Source organism: Drosophila yakuba, chromosome 4, assembly GCF_016746365.2.
Source record: "Drosophila yakuba strain Tai18E2 chromosome 4, Prin_Dyak_Tai18E2_2.1, whole genome shotgun sequence".
NCBI classification, from domain to species: Eukaryota; Metazoa; Arthropoda; class Insecta; order Diptera; family Drosophilidae; genus Drosophila; species Drosophila yakuba.
In genome coordinates, this window is record NC_052531.2 from 1,403,700 (window position 1) to 1,420,273 (window position 16,574).

Genomic DNA, 16,574 nt, shown 5'->3' on the forward strand with positions numbered 1-16,574 from the left:
AAGTAAAATTATAAGAATATTTTTCAATAGTATGGACGTGGCAGCATGCGTTGCGTCTATATTTCTGGGGGCATTGTTAGTCTCAACTTTCTAAGTTTATTATACCCGTTAGTCGTAAAGTAAAAGGGTATACTAGATTCGTTAAAAAGTATGTAACAGGCAGTAGGAGGCGTTTCCGACCATATAAAGTATATATATTATATAATCTTGATCAGGATCAATAGTCGAGTGGATCTGGCCATGTCCGTCTGTATAAACGCTGAGATCTCAGGAACTACAAAAGTTGAGAACGAAAGTTGAGTTGAGATTAAGCATACAGACTCCAGAGACATAGACGCAGCGCAAGTTTGTAGATTCATGTTGCCACGCCCACTCTAACGCCCACAAACCGCCTAAAACTGCCACGCCGACACTTTTGAAAAATGGTTTTTTATTTATTTATTTTTGTATTAGTCTTGTACATTTCTATCGATTTGCCAATAAACTTTTTGGCACGACCGCTCTAACGCCCACAAACAGACCAAAGTTGCCAAAGTAGCGTTCTCTCTTGTTTCATTTTTGTATTAGTCTTGTAAATTTAGCTAGGGCCAGGTATAAAAGCCTGAGCACCAAAATTTTGGTCTAGCTAAGGTCAGGTAATAAAGCCGAAGCAGCCAAGTGATACCAAGGGGTCCAAGTCTAAAATCTGCAGTGCTAAATCCCCGTTTGGTGGTTCCACTAAAAAACCAAAATTTCGTTTCTCGCCCATACCCGGATCAATCATTGTCTGATGTATTATCTTTTATACAAGGCGAAACAAAAGCATATACCATTATAGTTACAATTATTCTTTTACAATTATTCAATTATTCTTTCAAATTCTGTCCCAACAAGCTATTTTAACCATATGTTCTATTGATATTCGGCCAAAAAGTTATACTCGAGTTCCCCGACTATCTGATACCCGCTACTGTGCTAGAAGCGCGAGTTTGAAATTTCAGCACTGACAGTTCTTGGCGGTTTGTGTGCGTTAAAAAATTTACAAGATTATTAAAAAATAGTTTCTAATAGAGTGGACGTGGCAGTTTTGCGCGGTTTGTGGGTGTTGAGGGGGGCGTGGCATTATGGATCAACAAGCTTGCGCTGCGTCTATGTCTCTGGAAACTGTATGCTTAATCTCAACTGCCTAGCTTCTATAGTGAGATCTCGAGTAACGCGTAGAAAATTAGAAAAAACGACCCCTGTGGTAATTAAACTTCCTTCACGTTGCCAGACTATTGCTGCTACCGACTCTTTTTTCTCCGCAAAAAAACCAACATCTAGCCTGCTTCTTTTAAATTAAAATGCAAAAGGTTTTCGTAGAAAGTTAACTAATTTGCACTCTCATAGCCTTTCTTGTGCATCCCATGTCATTGCTTTTACGGAGACTTGATAAAACCCAGAAATCAAAGATTTTAAAGTGTTTCCACATACTTATACAATATACAGGCATAACCGTCCCTCCAGTCGAGAAGGTAAAGTCTACTATCGCGTCGAAAGAGTTAATTTTTGATGAGAATAGAATAGAATTCTTATGTTTTTTCTATATTACATTATTTTAATTATATTACTTGCTCAATACATTCTGCCGCTTGGGAATTTCCAGATTATTTCTAATATTTTTATACCCGTTACTCGTAGAGTAAAAGGGTATACTAGATTCGTTGAAAAGTATGTAACAGGCAGAAGGAAGCGTTTCCGACCATATAAAGTATATATATTCTTGATCAGGATCAATAGCGGAGTCGATTTGGCCATGTCCGTCTGTCCGTCCGTCTGTCCGTCTGTCCGTCCGTATGAACGTCGAGATCTCAGGAACTACAAAAGCTAGAAAGTTGAGATTAGGCATACAGACTCCAGGGACATAGACGCAGCGCAAGTTTGTCGATTCATGTTGCCACGCCCACTCTAACGCCCACAAACCGCCCAAAACTGCCACGCCCACACATTTGAAAAATGTTTTGAAATTTTTTCATTTTTGTATTAGTCTTGTAAATTTTTATCGATTTGGCAAACAGCTTTTTGCCACGCCCACTATAACGCCCACAAACCGCCCAAAGCTGCCACGCCCAAACTTTTGAAAAATGTTTTGATATTTTTTCATTTTTGTATTAGTCTTGTAAATTTCTATCAATTGCCAAAAAACTTTTTGCCACGCCCACTCTAACGCCCACAAACCGCCAAAAACTGTCAGTGTTGAAATTTCTTCTTCGCACATCCACTGGCTGAGTAATGGGTATCAGATAGTCGGGGAACTCGACTATAGCGTTCTCTCTTGTTTTAAACTTATTTGCTAAATACAGAGTCAAACTAATTATCATGACCACAAAAGTTGTAATGCGAAATAATTTGGAAAAAGCTGTAGTGTGTTACATGCAATTTAATCATTTCTCTTGTTTCTAAGTGATTTATTGGTTCTAAACGTGTAACATTGTTGGTGATATAAATAGTTTGTGTAAAACCTGCTAGATTATTATACCCGTTACTCGTAGAGTTAAAGGGTATACTAGATTCGTTAAAAAGTATGTAACAGGCAGAAGGAAGCGTTTCCGACCATATAAAGTATATATATTCTTGATCAGGATCAATAGCCGAGTCGATTTGGCCATGTCCGTCTGTCCGTCCGTCTGTCCGTCTGTCTGTCCGTATGAACGTCGAGATCTCAGGAAGTACAAAAGCTAGAAAGTTGAGATTAGGCATACAGACTCCAGGGACATAGACGCAGCGCAAGTTTGTCGATTCATGTTGCCACGCCCACTCTAACGCCCACAAACCGCCCAAAACTGCAACGCCCACACTTTTGAAAAATGTTTTAATATTTTTTCATTTTTGTATTGGTCTTATAAATTTCTATCGATTTGCAAAAAAACTTTGTGCCACGCCTACTCTAACGCCCACAAACCGCCCAAAGCTGCCACGCCCACACTTTTGAAAAATGTTTTGATATTTTTTCATTTTTGTATTGGTCTTGTAAATTTCTATCGATTTGCAAAAAAACTTTTTGCCACGCCCACTCTAACGCCCACAAACCGCCCAAAGCTGCCACGCCCACACTTTTGAAAAATGTTTTGATATTTTTTCATTTTTCTATTAGTCTTGTAAATTTCTATCTATTCGCCAAAAAACTTTTGGCCACGCCCACTCTAACGCCCACAAACCGCCAAAAACTGTCCTTCGCACTTACACTAGCTGAGTAACGGGTATCAGATAGTCGGGGAACTCGACTATAGCGTTCTCTCTTGTTAGAAATTATTAATTTATTTATTTGCATGGTACAATTTTTAATTTTAATGATGTTTTTTCCTGATATTAATATTTTGTTGTTTGTACAATCTTGGTTGACTACTGTTTCAGGAATATTCCATGTTAAAAGTTTATTTGGTTCTATATAATTTATTTGAAAATTTCTTTGGGTTATAATGTATTTGCATTGAGTTTGCTCTTGCTTAATAAGTCCTACAATACATTTGTCGAATATTTGCTCGGTTAGAATATAGTTATGTTCATCTGGGTACGGAACTTTTTGAAATATCCGAACTTTAGTGACCTGGCTAGGAACGTGGGATATAATCAAAATTTCGTTCGTGTCTGTCTTGAGCTAAGTTGATGTTTTTATCTTTAGCATTTTCTCCAAATTTACGTGTTTCAAATAATCGTGTTTTAGTAATTTTGGGTTAAAGATTCCTAATTTGGTTAATTGCATACCTAACTCGATATCTTCTATGTATTCTGTAAACTGCTGTAGGTTGAATATCAGTATCGCAATTCGTTGGTTCTGTTCTTTTTCCACCTTGAGCCTATTAATTATGTCTATACCGCTGTTGATTATGTCAATAACCATGTTTAGATCATGGGGTTTCACGGAGTCTTCTGACATGTTATTAATTATACCCGTTACTCGTAGAGTAAAAGGGTATACTAGATTCGTTGAAAAGTATGTAACAGGCAGAAGGAAGCGTTTCCGACCATATAAAGTATATATATTCTTGATCAGGATCAATAGCCGAGTCGATTTGGCCATGTCCGTCTGTCCGTCCGTCTGTCCGTCCGTTTGTCCGTCTGTCCGTCCGTCTGTCCGTCCGTTTGTCCGTCTGTCCGTCTGTCTGTCCGTATGAACGTCGAGATCTCAGGAACTACAAAAGCAAAAGTTGAGATTAGGCATACAGACCCAGGGACATAGACGCAGCGCAAGTTTGTCGATTCATGTTGCCACGCCCACTATAACGCCCACAAACCGCCCAAAACTGCCACGCCCACACTTTTGAAAAATGTTTTAATATTGTTTCATTTATGTATTGATCTTGTAAATTTGTATCGATTTGCCAAAAAACTTTTTGCCACGCCCACTCTAACGCGCACAAACCGCCCGAAGCTGCCACGCCCACACTTTTGAGAAATGTTTAGATATTTTTTCATTTTTGTATTAGTCTTGTAAATTTCTATCGATTTTCCAAAAAACTTTTTGCCACGCCTACTCTAACGCCCACAAACCGCCAAAAACTGTCAGTGTTGAAGACTCTCCTTCGCACTTCCACCAGCTGAGTAACGGGTATCAGATAGTCGGGGAACTCGACTATAGCGTTTTCTCTTTTTTTTTTTTTTTAAATCTTCTTATTTATTGAATCTTTCCTTTTACTTAAGAGACTAACAATAAATTTTCAAATCTTATTCTAAGCTAGCTTATTATCATTTTATGAGATGATTTGTGCTATGTGGCCTAAAAAATTTAACGCTGGGCTGGTTGATCGTTGCGGTGCAGTCGACTTTGGCTGCATACTCGAAGAAGTTTTCTTGCAAGGGGATTTGGATGTGAGCCTAGTTTTTCCTTGTATTTTACTTTTCTCTCTGTTATTGTCTCAATGACAAGTTTTATTTCTAGGTCTTTGTGTATATTCTCGTTCCGAAGACACCATGGAGCTCCAGTTATGATTCTCAGAATCCTAGACTGTGCTCGCTGTATGATGTCGATGTTGCTTCTCGATGCATTGCCCCATAGCTCGGAGCCATAGGTCCATATGGGTTTAAGAACGGAGTTTTACAAAATGACTTTGTACTCCAGGCTTAGGGGAGACCGAACGTTTATAAGCCAGTGTAGATCCTTTGCTTTGAGTCTCAGGTGCGTCGTCTTGGCCTCTATGTGTGTTTCCCCCAGGTGAGCCGCTTGTCCAAATGAATACCTAAGTATGTTACGTCATCGGCTTGTGGGATGCGCGTGTGGTTCATAACCAAGGGCGGGCAGTTTGTTTGTGAAGGGTAAACGTAACTTGTTTCCATTTTTTTTCGTTTACTGGTATGCGCCAATTTGCAAGCCAATTCTCTACACATGTTAAATAGCGTGCTAGTTGCATCGTAGCTTTTACTGGGCATTTGGATCGACTCAGTAATGCAGTGTCATCAGCGAATGTGGATATTGTTAACTGGTAGTCTGTTGGAATGTCCGCCGTGTATAGGGTGTATAAAATTGGACCTAATACACTTCCTTGGGGCACTCCAGCTTCTATAGTACAATCGCTTGAAGTGCTTGAACTACATCTAACCGCGAACACTCTTTTGTATAGGTAAGACTTTAGAAGCTTATGTAAGTTTTGAGGCAGCAGTTTGGTTATTTTAAACAAAAGTCCATCCAACCATACTCTATCGAATGCTTGTGCAACGTCTAAGAATAAAGCTGTACAATATTCCCGATGCTCAAAAGCAGTGCGAATTTCCGTTGTGATGCGGTTAACCTGCTCAATAGTTCCATGTTCTGCCCGAAAACCAAATTGGTGCAATGGGAATGTGTCGTGTGTTTTAAGGTGGGGACTGATTCGTAGCAGCAGTACTTTTTCAAATAACTTGGAGAGACAAGTCAGTAGGCTTATTGGCCTGTATGATGATGGCTGTGTTTTGTCTTTCCCAGGCTTAGGGATCATAACTATAACTGATTTCTTCCACTTTTGAGGAAAGTATCCAATTTTGGTAATAGCGTTGAAGAGTAGGCAGATTTGTAGAACTGCACACATTGGAAGCTCGATGATCATTTTCGGTGTTATTAAATCGAAGCCAGGCGATTTTCCAGTCTTCAGTTGCTCTCTAATGACTTTAGTTATTTCGCTTGGCCGGAATTCTATGGGATCTTGTGGTGCTAAGTCAGATGCAGTTAAGGGTGGGAGAGTAAATGAGTTAGTGGCTGGATTTGGTTGGAGTACCTTTTTGAGATGATCAGCGAAGACTCAGCGAAGAAGAGTTACGGAGGGGTACGACAGTTTCTGCTGGTGCCTGCAGATTCCTGTGGGCTTTCCACGAAAAGTTTTTTGTGCTGGTGGGCGTGAGATTCTCGATGTAACGCAGTTGTGCGTCCGCTTCTTTTTTCTTAAGCGCTTTAGTAAGTCTGCGAGAGGCTGCTTTTAATCTACTCTTTGCGCCAGGTGATCTGTGCTCCTGCCACTCTCTTCGAAGTCGTCGTTTTTCAAGCACAAGGTATCTCGACTTGTCATGTTGAACTTTTTACTGCATCCGTGGGTATCTTGTGGAGTTGACGCTTTTGCAGCTGCAACTAGTGTTGATTCCAGGCTACCAGCAAACTGATCGATGTCTTGCTCGGTTTTCAATGAGCTAGAGAAGTCGGTGAAGTATGCATTGTTTCGTTGGAGAGAGAGCCGGCGCTCGTCTTGCTCTTTTTGCCGCTAAGCGCGCAAATCGCGTTGCTCATTTTGGAACTGTCGATTTGTTTGTTGTCTATTTAAATTAGCTTTTGTTTTCACTTAATGTTTCCACACACAACAAATATTATAGATTTGCAATTTAACATTGCTAATAGCGTCTTTTCGCTGATGTTTGTAATTTATTTTGTTTTATTTATTCACTTCACTTAAGTAAATTGATTTTATACAGAGCTCAATGAAAATACGTCTTACCCCGACGCGAGTCCACAAGCGTTCTCTCTTGTTTCATTTTTGTATTAGTCTTGTAAATTTCAATCCATTTGCCAAAAAACTTTTTGCCACGCCCACTCTAACGCCCACAAACCGCCAAAAACTGTCAGTGTTGAAGACCTCCTTCGCACTTTCACTAGCTGAGTAACGGGTATCAGATAGTCGGGGAACTCGACTATAGCGTTCTCTCTTGTTTTATTTGAGAAGAACACCGACCGATTATAATTAGGCCTCAAACTGAACTCTAATAATTACTCTGATTTGATTGACGTTCAAGCCTCGGTTTCGAGCTTTTCTAATATGGACATTAGACTATAGGGTTCTGATCAAATGAAGAGAGAAAGCTTTGGAGTTGCTGACATTAATTGTCTTTGCATTTTTCTTGGATTCAAGTGCATTCGCTTTTGGATACAAGTGCTCTTAGATTCTTATAATTTTGTTTATTGAAATATAATACTTCTGTTTTTCGGGATTGCGAGCCCGAGCTTTGAACGTGGGAACGTGGCGATTATGCGAGGGCTGTTTAGGCTACGGATGTTTATTCTACCAGTGGGTTACTTCTCTGGTATCTATTGGGTACATCCAGAGTAGTGTCTACATGTTGTATGTGTATTAGAGTGTAGGCATGTGCTTAAGCCTTAGGGACTTATGGATATGTCACTATATATATCCTTCGCGAAAAACGCTTCGGGTTTTTGTTCTTATGCTGGCTTTTACCTTGCGAACCTTGGGTCGGGCTTTGTATAAGTTGCTGTTGATTAAACAAAACTTTAGCTCCTCTGTTCCGACAATAAGAAGTATATATATTCTTGATCAGAATCATTAGCCGAGTCCATCTGGCATTATACATCTGTTCGTTCGTCTGCCCTTATTAACGTCTCGATCTCAGGAACATTATATACTAGGAAAAATAAGCATTCATACCAGAGACATGCACGCAGCGCCAGCTTGTTTCCAAATATTGCCACGCCCACTCTAACGCCCACGAAATTATCAAAACAGCCACGCCCACAATTCTGAATAGTGTGTTAAAATGTTTGTATTTTATTACATGTCTCTCCAATTTTTATAGATATGCCAAAAATATTTTGGGCACGCCTAATCTAGGGCTCACAAGGCGCACCAAACTCCCACGATCAAACTTTAAGAAAATTCAATCAATATTAAAGAAAAAATTTGAACTTCGGGGGAAACAAAACCAGAAAACAATCATTGGTTTGATCTTATTGTCTGTATTTATTGCTTTTAAATTTATCAGCTAAGTAACTGGCATCTAGTAGTCGAAGACTCAACCCAACCATTATTGCATTAAGTTTAATTACACCAACTTTTTTGGACAGCATTTTATTTCTGTTTTAAACAGATCAAAATCGGACGAACATATCAAGTAACAGCTACAGAAACATTTAAAAAATCTTTGCAAAATATTGTTGTTTCTATTCATTTAATGTTTTTATTCGGTATTGCCCAGTTTTTTTTAATATATGTATATCGTTTCTAGGGGGTACATAAGTTTCGGCTGGGAGAAGCTAGCTTTCTGTCTTATTTTTATACCCGTTACTTGTGGAGTAAATGGGTGTACTAGATTCGTTGAAAGGTATGTAACAGGCAGAAGGAAGCGTTTCCGGCCATATAAAGAATATATGTTCGTGATCAGGATGTCAGGCCATGTCCGTCCGTATAAACGTCGAGATCTCAGGAACTGTAAAAGTTAGAAAGTTGAGATACATCATGCATACTCTAGAGACATAGACGCAGTGCAAGTTTATTGACCCATATGGCCACGACCACTCTGTTGCCCACAAACCGCCCAAACCTTTTTGCCACGCCCACAAACCAACCAAAGCTGCCACGCCCACACATTTAAAAATTTTTTTAATATTTTTTCATTGTTGTATTAGACTTTTTTTTTATTAAAAAATATACGTTTATTGTAGTGGCTGTTAATGGTTCACTAGTATCTACATCTATTATTCAAAGAACAATTTATTTAAAGAAAACTTTTTTTTTATTGAAGAAAACTTGAGAACTTCCAGACTAACAGCAGCCCGGAGTTTAACTGGAAGATTTTAAGTTTAATTACATGTTGTTATTAATCTACGGTGCGACAAGTCATTAAGGGTGGCTGCCCTTGCCAGTGGATTAGGGTGTCCTCGGAGTCGAGATAGGTACCTGCTGGCAGTGTCATTGATGACGTCAACCACCAGAAAGATTTGGAGATCATGGTGTATGTCGCGGCTACGGATGCACCACTCCGATCCAGTAATACCCCTTAAGTACTTGGCCTAGATCGTCCTTATCGTGTTCAGGTTGGACCTGGCTTCCGTGCCATATATGAGAAGCCCATACTTTCATACCGAAACGAGGATAGAGAGGTAAATTCTCCTCTTATTAGCCAGGCTCAGCTTTGACCTGGCACGGGTCAGCCAACGGAGACGGTTCGCAAAAGACCGTAGCTTTCCGCACGTCTGCTTAATGGGCAAACGTGAATCTCCGGTCAAGGATCAGACCAAGATAGTAATACTCCTTTAGCTTATGGAGCACTTGTCTGTAAAAGAACTGTCCTGGGCTTGAGTCCCTTTGCAGCGTGTACGTCACCATTGTTTTTTTCCTGCCTGACTGGAGATATTCCATCTGCAGCACCAGTTTTCAAAGCGTTTTAGCAGAAATTGAAGGCGGTCCGATGCCTCGTAAACGCAGTTGGCTCTGGACAGGATAGCAGTGCGTATGTTGCTATGCACATGATATTCCTGCTCCGGCGAGTTGGAAGAGGAGCATCATTCGTTAAGAGGCTAGGAATTTTCTGGATGAAGAAGCTATCCCATCCTTTACCACTTGAAAGGTTCTATCCTTGAGGAAACTGCTAAGTATCTCGTAGAGCTGGTGTTGTTGTAATCCCTTGAACTTCGATAGCAGACCCTTGTGCCAGACTCTATCGAACGCTTGTTGAATATCGAGGTAGGCTGCAACCGTAAACTGCAGCGTTGTAGATTAGGACCAGAAAGTCACCTGTGTTGTGACCCCGTTCCGTTTAGGATTCTTCCGGTTTTTCAAGCTCTGTGTCCTTTACTTCAGGGAAAAGAATGGGTAGGAGAGGCAACGGCAATTGATGAGGAGCCGCCAAGATGGCCTCGACCTTTTCCACTCTTTTACTTGAGAAAGTCTCAAAAGTGAATCTATCTTCAAGCTTGTCCGCAAACGCTTCAGCTCGATCCAATGGTGTGCGTGCCCAAGTAGAATTGGCTCTTTGTATTGGGAACTTTTGAGAAGTCTGCCTATTGAATGTGCTCGTAAGCCTCCACAGAGCGAAGTTGGTCTCTAGGTTAGGAGTCGCTTCCTCATGTTCCCCGTCCAGAGAGCTCCGGCGAAACCGATTCAGTAGCTTTCTAATACGGTTTCGCATCCTTCGAAGGATTCTTAGAACGTCACGGTTTTGGGTCCTGGCATATTCTCTCTTAAGTATGTGTTTCAACTGGATAAGCAACAGGATGTCTCGAGGCACAAAAGCCTTCCGAGCAGTCCAGACAGAGCTACTGCCTGAAGAGGCCTCAGCTGCAGCCTCAAGTATTTTCTTATGCATCAGACGGGCAGCATCCTCCACATCCTTAGCAGAGCATAACTCCGTTTAGAGCTACAGGGAGTCATCATGTTTACTTTTGAACAAGCTTACTTTAGATCCAGGGGGTAGCAAGGCCTTTCTCATTGGTACACCGATACCCACTATCCGGATCTGAGCGATCAGAGGGAGGTGATCAGAACTCAGGTCAAAGGATTCTGATATGCTCAATCTTCTACTATGAAGGTTTTTAAAGAGAGCAAAATCAAGCACTGACGGGGTTCCGCCTCCACATGGGTAGCTGAATTGTATTAGTCGATCTGGTCAGTCTGTTCGTCCATATGAACGTCGAGATCTCAGGATCTATAAAAGGCAGTAAGTTGAGATTCAGCATGCAGACTCCTGAGTCATGTTTGTTGACCTATGTTGCCACGCCCACTCTAAAGCCCACAAACCGCCCAAAACGGCCACACCCACATTTTTGAAAAATGTTTTTAATATTTTTTCATTTTTATTAGTCATAAATTTCTATCGATTTGCAACAAATTTTTTTGCCACGCCCACAAACCGCCATAAACTATCAGTGTTGAAGTTTCTCCTTAGCACCTCCACTAGCTGAGAAACGGGTATTAGATAGTCGGGGAACTCGACTGAAGCGTTCTCTCTGGTTTAGTATTATAATACTTTCAGCAATAGTATACAAAAAACGTAGAAATATCTCTTATTAAGTCGTTGAAATAAATGAATATAAATCTTTTAATTTTATAAATTTAGAAAATTTATTCAGACTTTGAACTACAAGGTGTATTGGAGGACAAGTTAAATTCAAAAGCATATCAAACGGTCGCGCAGCGAATGGCAACTGAAGAAGCAACATGTGCATTGACAATGCCTGACGCTAGCGAAGATGAGTAAGTATTATTGTGCGTAAAAGTACGCATTTTTAAAAACGGTTTCCACTTTTACAGACCCTGTGACGATATTCGAGAAGGGGAGGAAGAAGACAATGGCGATGAATCTACCTCTAATATACCAAGGGGCTTGCCAAAACCAAAAGTAGCTGCCGCCCAAGCTGCTGCTGTTACCAACGTGGTTGCCGGACGGGTGGGAAATTTACTGGGAAAAGGCATTGGCGGGCTTAGTTCAAAGTTAGGAAGTGGAAGTTGGTTTTAATCATTACCAGTATTTTAAAATCATAAGAAAAATATACACGTTTCTTTAATTTCTCTCTTTATTCAACTATTATTGTTTTATATTTTAAAAATTTAATATGCCAATAATGACATGCGATTACACCTTCCTTAAACGTATTTTATTCCCTTATAAATAAGTTATTAACAGCGGAAATAATAATAACTACCTAGGCACATTAATATGGCAAGCTTATACAGCTATATGCCCCTTGCTTCTTGATATTTAATAAAAAATATACCCCAATGTTCTTTTTAAATGTAACTATTTATTACTACCTTAATCTAACTAAACATATAAATAAAAATAAACATATTACATTTATTATTTAATTTTAGAAGGATATGTCTTTATGTACTTCAACGGTGAAAACATTATCTAAAGACATATAAATATAATATAATATTTATTTCATTTTTGAAAGATATTTATATATACTTCTAAACTGAAATCATAAGCTTCAAACACTAATAAGCAGTTTGTTTTGTTCTTTCATATTACAAATTGTTACATTTTTTATTTAGTATTCCCATATTATTAAAGGAGTAACACTTAATTTATATTCAAAAATTAAATTACTTATTATCTGTTAATAGATGAAAAATAAAAAACGCGTATTGTTTTAAAAATATTAATATTATTATATTAAACCAGCTTTTTAAATTAATTCACCGGACGATTTTGATAGGTATATCACAAATAAATATAAGAAAAAAGCAAAAGATAGTTCCTCGACCATCACAATCCCGGTACTCATATAGTGGGAGTGCTTACAAGAAATTTCTACTTTTTTCAGCATATTGATATAAATTCAGATACAAAAAATGTAAAAACGAAAAAAAATTTAAAAGTGTGTGCGTGGTAATTTGGAACGGTTTGTGGGCATCAGACAATCATACAGCAGACAAACTAAACAGACGATCCAATATCGACAAGAAGAGCCAGCCGTCCAGAAGAGCAAACTGCACGTATGCCAAAAGCTTGCCGGTTATTCTGGTCATACTATGGTGAAGCAAATTCGGTCGGACTATGGCAAGAAATCATGTTATGGATCTAACTTTATCAAATAAAACATTTTTAAATTTCTACATGTAAAAAACAGATATTGGCGGCGACAGTGCGTAAACTTAGAGACTAGGGGGACTTAACAGCTGCTGGTGTCGTCGTTGCGCCGACTCGGAGGGCGTGGTTGGGCCGACAGATCGTTGGATGTAGATGGAGCTTCCGCTGCTGTATTGCTTCTGTTTCTGGGGGGCACTAGGAATGCCGTTGCTGATGTTGATAGGCGGACCCAACCTGATCCACATTCACAATTTGTTTGCCTATGATTACATTAATTGTAGTACATAGGTACAAGAATTCAATTTTTTATTTTAGACAATGCTTTTGATTTGAGTTTTGGCTCTAGTGTTGTTAACATAGTTTTTTATAGTATTTTTAATATAGCATATAATATAATCTAATATAATAAAATCAAAAATAATACTTTCAAATGTAATATAATGCAATTAAATATAATAAATTAAAATTTAAAATAATATAGTATAATATAATCAAATATGGTATAAACAAATATAGTGTAAACAAATATAATATAATCAAATATAGTATAAACAAATTTAATATAGTTTAATCAAATATAATATAATATAACCAAATATAATCAAATAAAATATAATATCTATTCGAGTACCGCTAATGTAATTTACAAAAGACTTTGTAGTGTTCGACGGAATTGTCAAACCACGGCCACTTCAGTGGTTACAACTTACTTACCATGACCCGGCCCACTAGTGCGGCCGTGTTAACCGTCTGCTTACTTCCTTTAGTTTGCTATTTCCGCTCCTTTTGTCATTGATTTTATTTCTTTTTTGGGTTTTTCTTTATATCTTATTCCAGGAGTTTCGTCATCATGTCTACAAAATTGTGCGTTACAGCAGGAAAGTTTACATTGCTTTGATTTGGAGATTTCAGCTGCCACATGAGAATGCAGCCAATGTCCATAATGCGAAAACACGGAACGCAAATGCGGACATTTCGGCAAGCGTAGGCCATGCACAAACTGACTTACTTGGAGGCATTGTGGGAAAGGGACATATTTTTTAAGGATATAAATAACATTAATTTTTATAGTTTCTTTCTTCCATTTTAAAAACGAAAATGGTTGCAAAAGAAACAACATGTCTTTTTTTTCCTAAAGGGCCGCAACGGAAAATGGCGGCCAGCGAAACAAGAAGAAAAATGTTAAACCAAAAGAACAGTGCGGTTACGAGCGAAAAAAAAAGCATGTGCAATAATAGCACATGGAGACGTAATATCAATATTACTTACTATTTCGCGCACCTATTGCATCGGCCACACTAATCAAGGATCGACGGTCGCGCATGTAGTGCCCAAATCCACTTTGGACCCCATATTAGAGTGACCACTTAGAAAGAAGAATGGAAAGAAAAAAATAGGAAAGAAAAAGGCGCCGAAAAAAAGAAGAAATAATTAAAATCAAATCAGAAGAAATCAAAGAAAAAAAATATGTGCCCATTTGTTCCTCTGTTATTTTAAATAAGTTGTGCATATTGGCAAAACTGTGTTTTTAAATGAGATGTGTACACTGGCAACACTGTTTTTTTTTTTTTTTTTTTTGTATCGCCTTACGGTAGGAAAATTAAAATCTTCTAAAGATACCACCTACCGTCCGTAGGTGGCATGCACGATTCATAACCCCTGGTGGGATTATGCCTACGTACTAAAACAAAAACCTCCGTATGCTCCTCTGCCCTATAAACGCTCACCGGAACTGCCAGTCAAGGTAAGACTTCGATGAGCAGGATGTGAAGCCAGGTCGCTCTCCCTTCCTGATGCATTGGCCATGTAGCGCTCCTCCTTTCCACCCTTTAGTCGCCTTTTACGACAAGCCGGGAACGCTGAGGTAGTATTCTTATCCCGCCACCTCACAGGAACACTCCTTCTGTGTTTTAATTGCCAGCTCTGGTGGCCGTCTCGTCGGCACGGACTCGTTTCATCATATTTATGATGATGCGGCAACACTGTGCTATTCACCAAATGCGTATTCTGACAACACTGCGCTATTAAATAATTTGTGTATTTTGACATCATTCTACTTTTATATGAGAAGTTTTTATTGGCACCACTTGTATAAGCTGTGACCGCAAATGGAAAGCTATTGCTCTCACCCTCAATTGCGCAACGCAAAACGGTCCCCGAAAAGAGGAATGCTTTAAAAAGCATCCTACTAATTTTCAGACTGAAATGGCGGCTGCCTTGAAGTAAGTAGGAGTGGCCTAGCTATTGCTCTGACACACAGTTTAAAAATGGCGACGGGCAATGAGATGCATACATCTTTAAATTGCCTTATATATTGCGGGCGAAAATGGACGCCTCAGAAAGAGTAAGAGTGGGCAAAAGTTTTGTTCATATTACCGCAAACTAAATTGGCTGCGGAAGAGGGAGTTGAGTATTTATCTAAATTGCATCCTGTATTATTGCGACCGAATATAATCCCGAAAGAGAGTGTAGCAGTTGCTTGCAATATGTACCCCTATTTTTTACTTTTGATACAATAGATGCTTTATATTTAGATAAATGCGGCTTTTTATAACGTGTTACTGCATTGTATTAAAATTATTTTCTTAATAATGCGGTATTCTTTAGTAGTGTTTTATCTTGCAAAGTTGACCGGAAATTTTTTATTTTGGTGCTTATTATCTAACAGAAATGTTTATATATGCCGTTAAACACACTTATTTGAATTAAAATTTACTTAGCGGACCCTTTGCGTGCTTCTTTTTAATATTTTTTTAGTGACGGCACTCCCAGCTTTTGTTAATATATCTTTTATGCAGTTGTGTACAGTCGCACCATTGTGCATGTATATTTGTTCTATTTTCTAGCTAAATTTTTAATGTAATATTTATAAATTGACCACACGGCTCATGTATATTTTACGTGTGTTGTGTAGAATTGGTTAATTTATACATGTAAAATACATATACTGGCACCACTGTGTATGTACACTTTTTCTGCTTTAGATTTACATTTGTAATGTAATATGTATACATTAGTCCCTCGGGTTTTTTATTTTTGACATGTATTGTGTAGAATTGTATACTTTACATGTACTATATACATAGTGGCGCCACTGAATATATATACTTAACATATTTTACCGACCTCACTTTAAATAAATAATGTAAATACTAGCGTCACTGTGCCTTTGTATTTGACGTTTGTGAATACTTTTACATGTATAAGCCGTTGTATAAGGTGCGACACTGTAGTTTTACACCAATTGTGCATAGTGGCGCCACTGTGCCTTTGTATTTGACTATTGAGTATACTTATACTTGTATAAGCCGTTGTATAAGGTGCGCCACTAAAGTTGTATATATCGATATTTTTTCTGAAAATGATAAATTTATATCGTGATATTTTTTTTCCACAAATATCGGTATTGCGATATATTTTTTGATATTTTTCCTTAGCTTACTCTGATTTTGACGCGATACCAAGAACACGAGCACGTGAAAAATTGGATATCAAATCAAATTACAAAGAAATAAAAAACGGGACTGCAAAATGCAAACTGTTCTAAAGAATTATAAAAACCAGTGGAAACACTTAAAACATGTCCGTGCACCTTAAAAATAAACATTACGATGTTTTCGTCAAATGTGCGAAAAAGAAGGTATGTATATATGTGGCATAAGTATGTATGTGTGCGTATGTTCACACTTATGTTCAAATTTATCGGTATTATTATTATTTTGTTCTGTATTAGAAATCCATGAATTTATGATATATTAAGTTCAAATAAAATTATGAAATGAAATATAAAAATTAAGTTAACAAGACCCTTTTATATTTTTATTGTGGGGAAA

At 38.3% G+C, this 16,574-nt stretch overlaps 2 protein-coding genes across 21 annotated transcripts in view; one reads left to right on the forward strand and one right to left on the reverse strand.

The window, feature by feature from the left end:
- The window catches only part of LOC6523775 (calcium-dependent secretion activator), a 46,391-nt gene extending 34,664 nt beyond the window's left edge, over nucleotides 1–11,727 (forward strand). For 6 of the 7 annotated variants that reach the window (XM_039377154.2, XM_039377153.2, XM_043207223.1 and 3 more), the window contains 2 exons: nucleotides 11,263–11,399; nucleotides 11,457–11,727. In XM_039377154.2, the coding sequence (XP_039233088.1) occupies nucleotides 11,263–11,399; nucleotides 11,457–11,661 (342 nt within the window). In that variant the 3' untranslated portion in view covers nucleotides 11,662–11,727. The remainder of the gene's footprint in view (nucleotides 1–11,262; nucleotides 11,400–11,456) is intronic. The other variant, XR_006245267.1, reaches the window with a different exon arrangement.
- Nucleotides 11,702–15,544, reverse strand: LOC26535143. 14 transcript variants are annotated; one of them, XR_005561963.1, is made up of 4 exons: nucleotides 15,458–15,544; nucleotides 14,469–14,762; nucleotides 13,456–14,107; nucleotides 11,702–13,001 (listed from the first exon to the last, which is right to left on the reverse strand). XR_005561963.1 is itself a non-coding variant. In XM_039377162.1 (2 exons), exons 1-2 carry the CDS (start codon nucleotides 14,923–14,925, stop codon nucleotides 12,937–12,939), a joined length of 522 nt encoding a protein of 173 aa, XP_039233096.1. In that variant the 5' UTR covers nucleotides 14,926–15,442; the 3' UTR covers nucleotides 11,702–12,936. The 14 variants fall into 14 exon arrangements, 1 of the variants encoding a protein (XP_039233096.1); XR_005561971.1 differs by lacking the exon at nucleotides 14,469–14,762 and having other exon boundaries at nucleotides 13,456–13,595; nucleotides 14,011–14,107; nucleotides 15,458–15,474; XR_005561968.1 differs by lacking the exon at nucleotides 14,469–14,762 and having other exon boundaries at nucleotides 13,456–13,749; nucleotides 14,011–14,107; nucleotides 15,458–15,472.
- Between the last annotated feature and the right edge of the window lie 1,030 nt (nucleotides 15,545–16,574).

Excerpts from the sequence above, each read along its gene's own strand:
- LOC26535143 (XM_039377162.1), bottom strand. The coding sequence starts at position 14,925 with ATGCTTTTTAAAGCATTCCTCTTTTCGGGGACCGTTTTGCGTTGCGCA. Across the intron at positions 13,002-14,468 it reads TACCTTGACTGGCAGTTCCG|GCAAACAAATTGTGAATGTG; the intron begins GTGAGCGTTTAT and ends ATGTAATCATAG.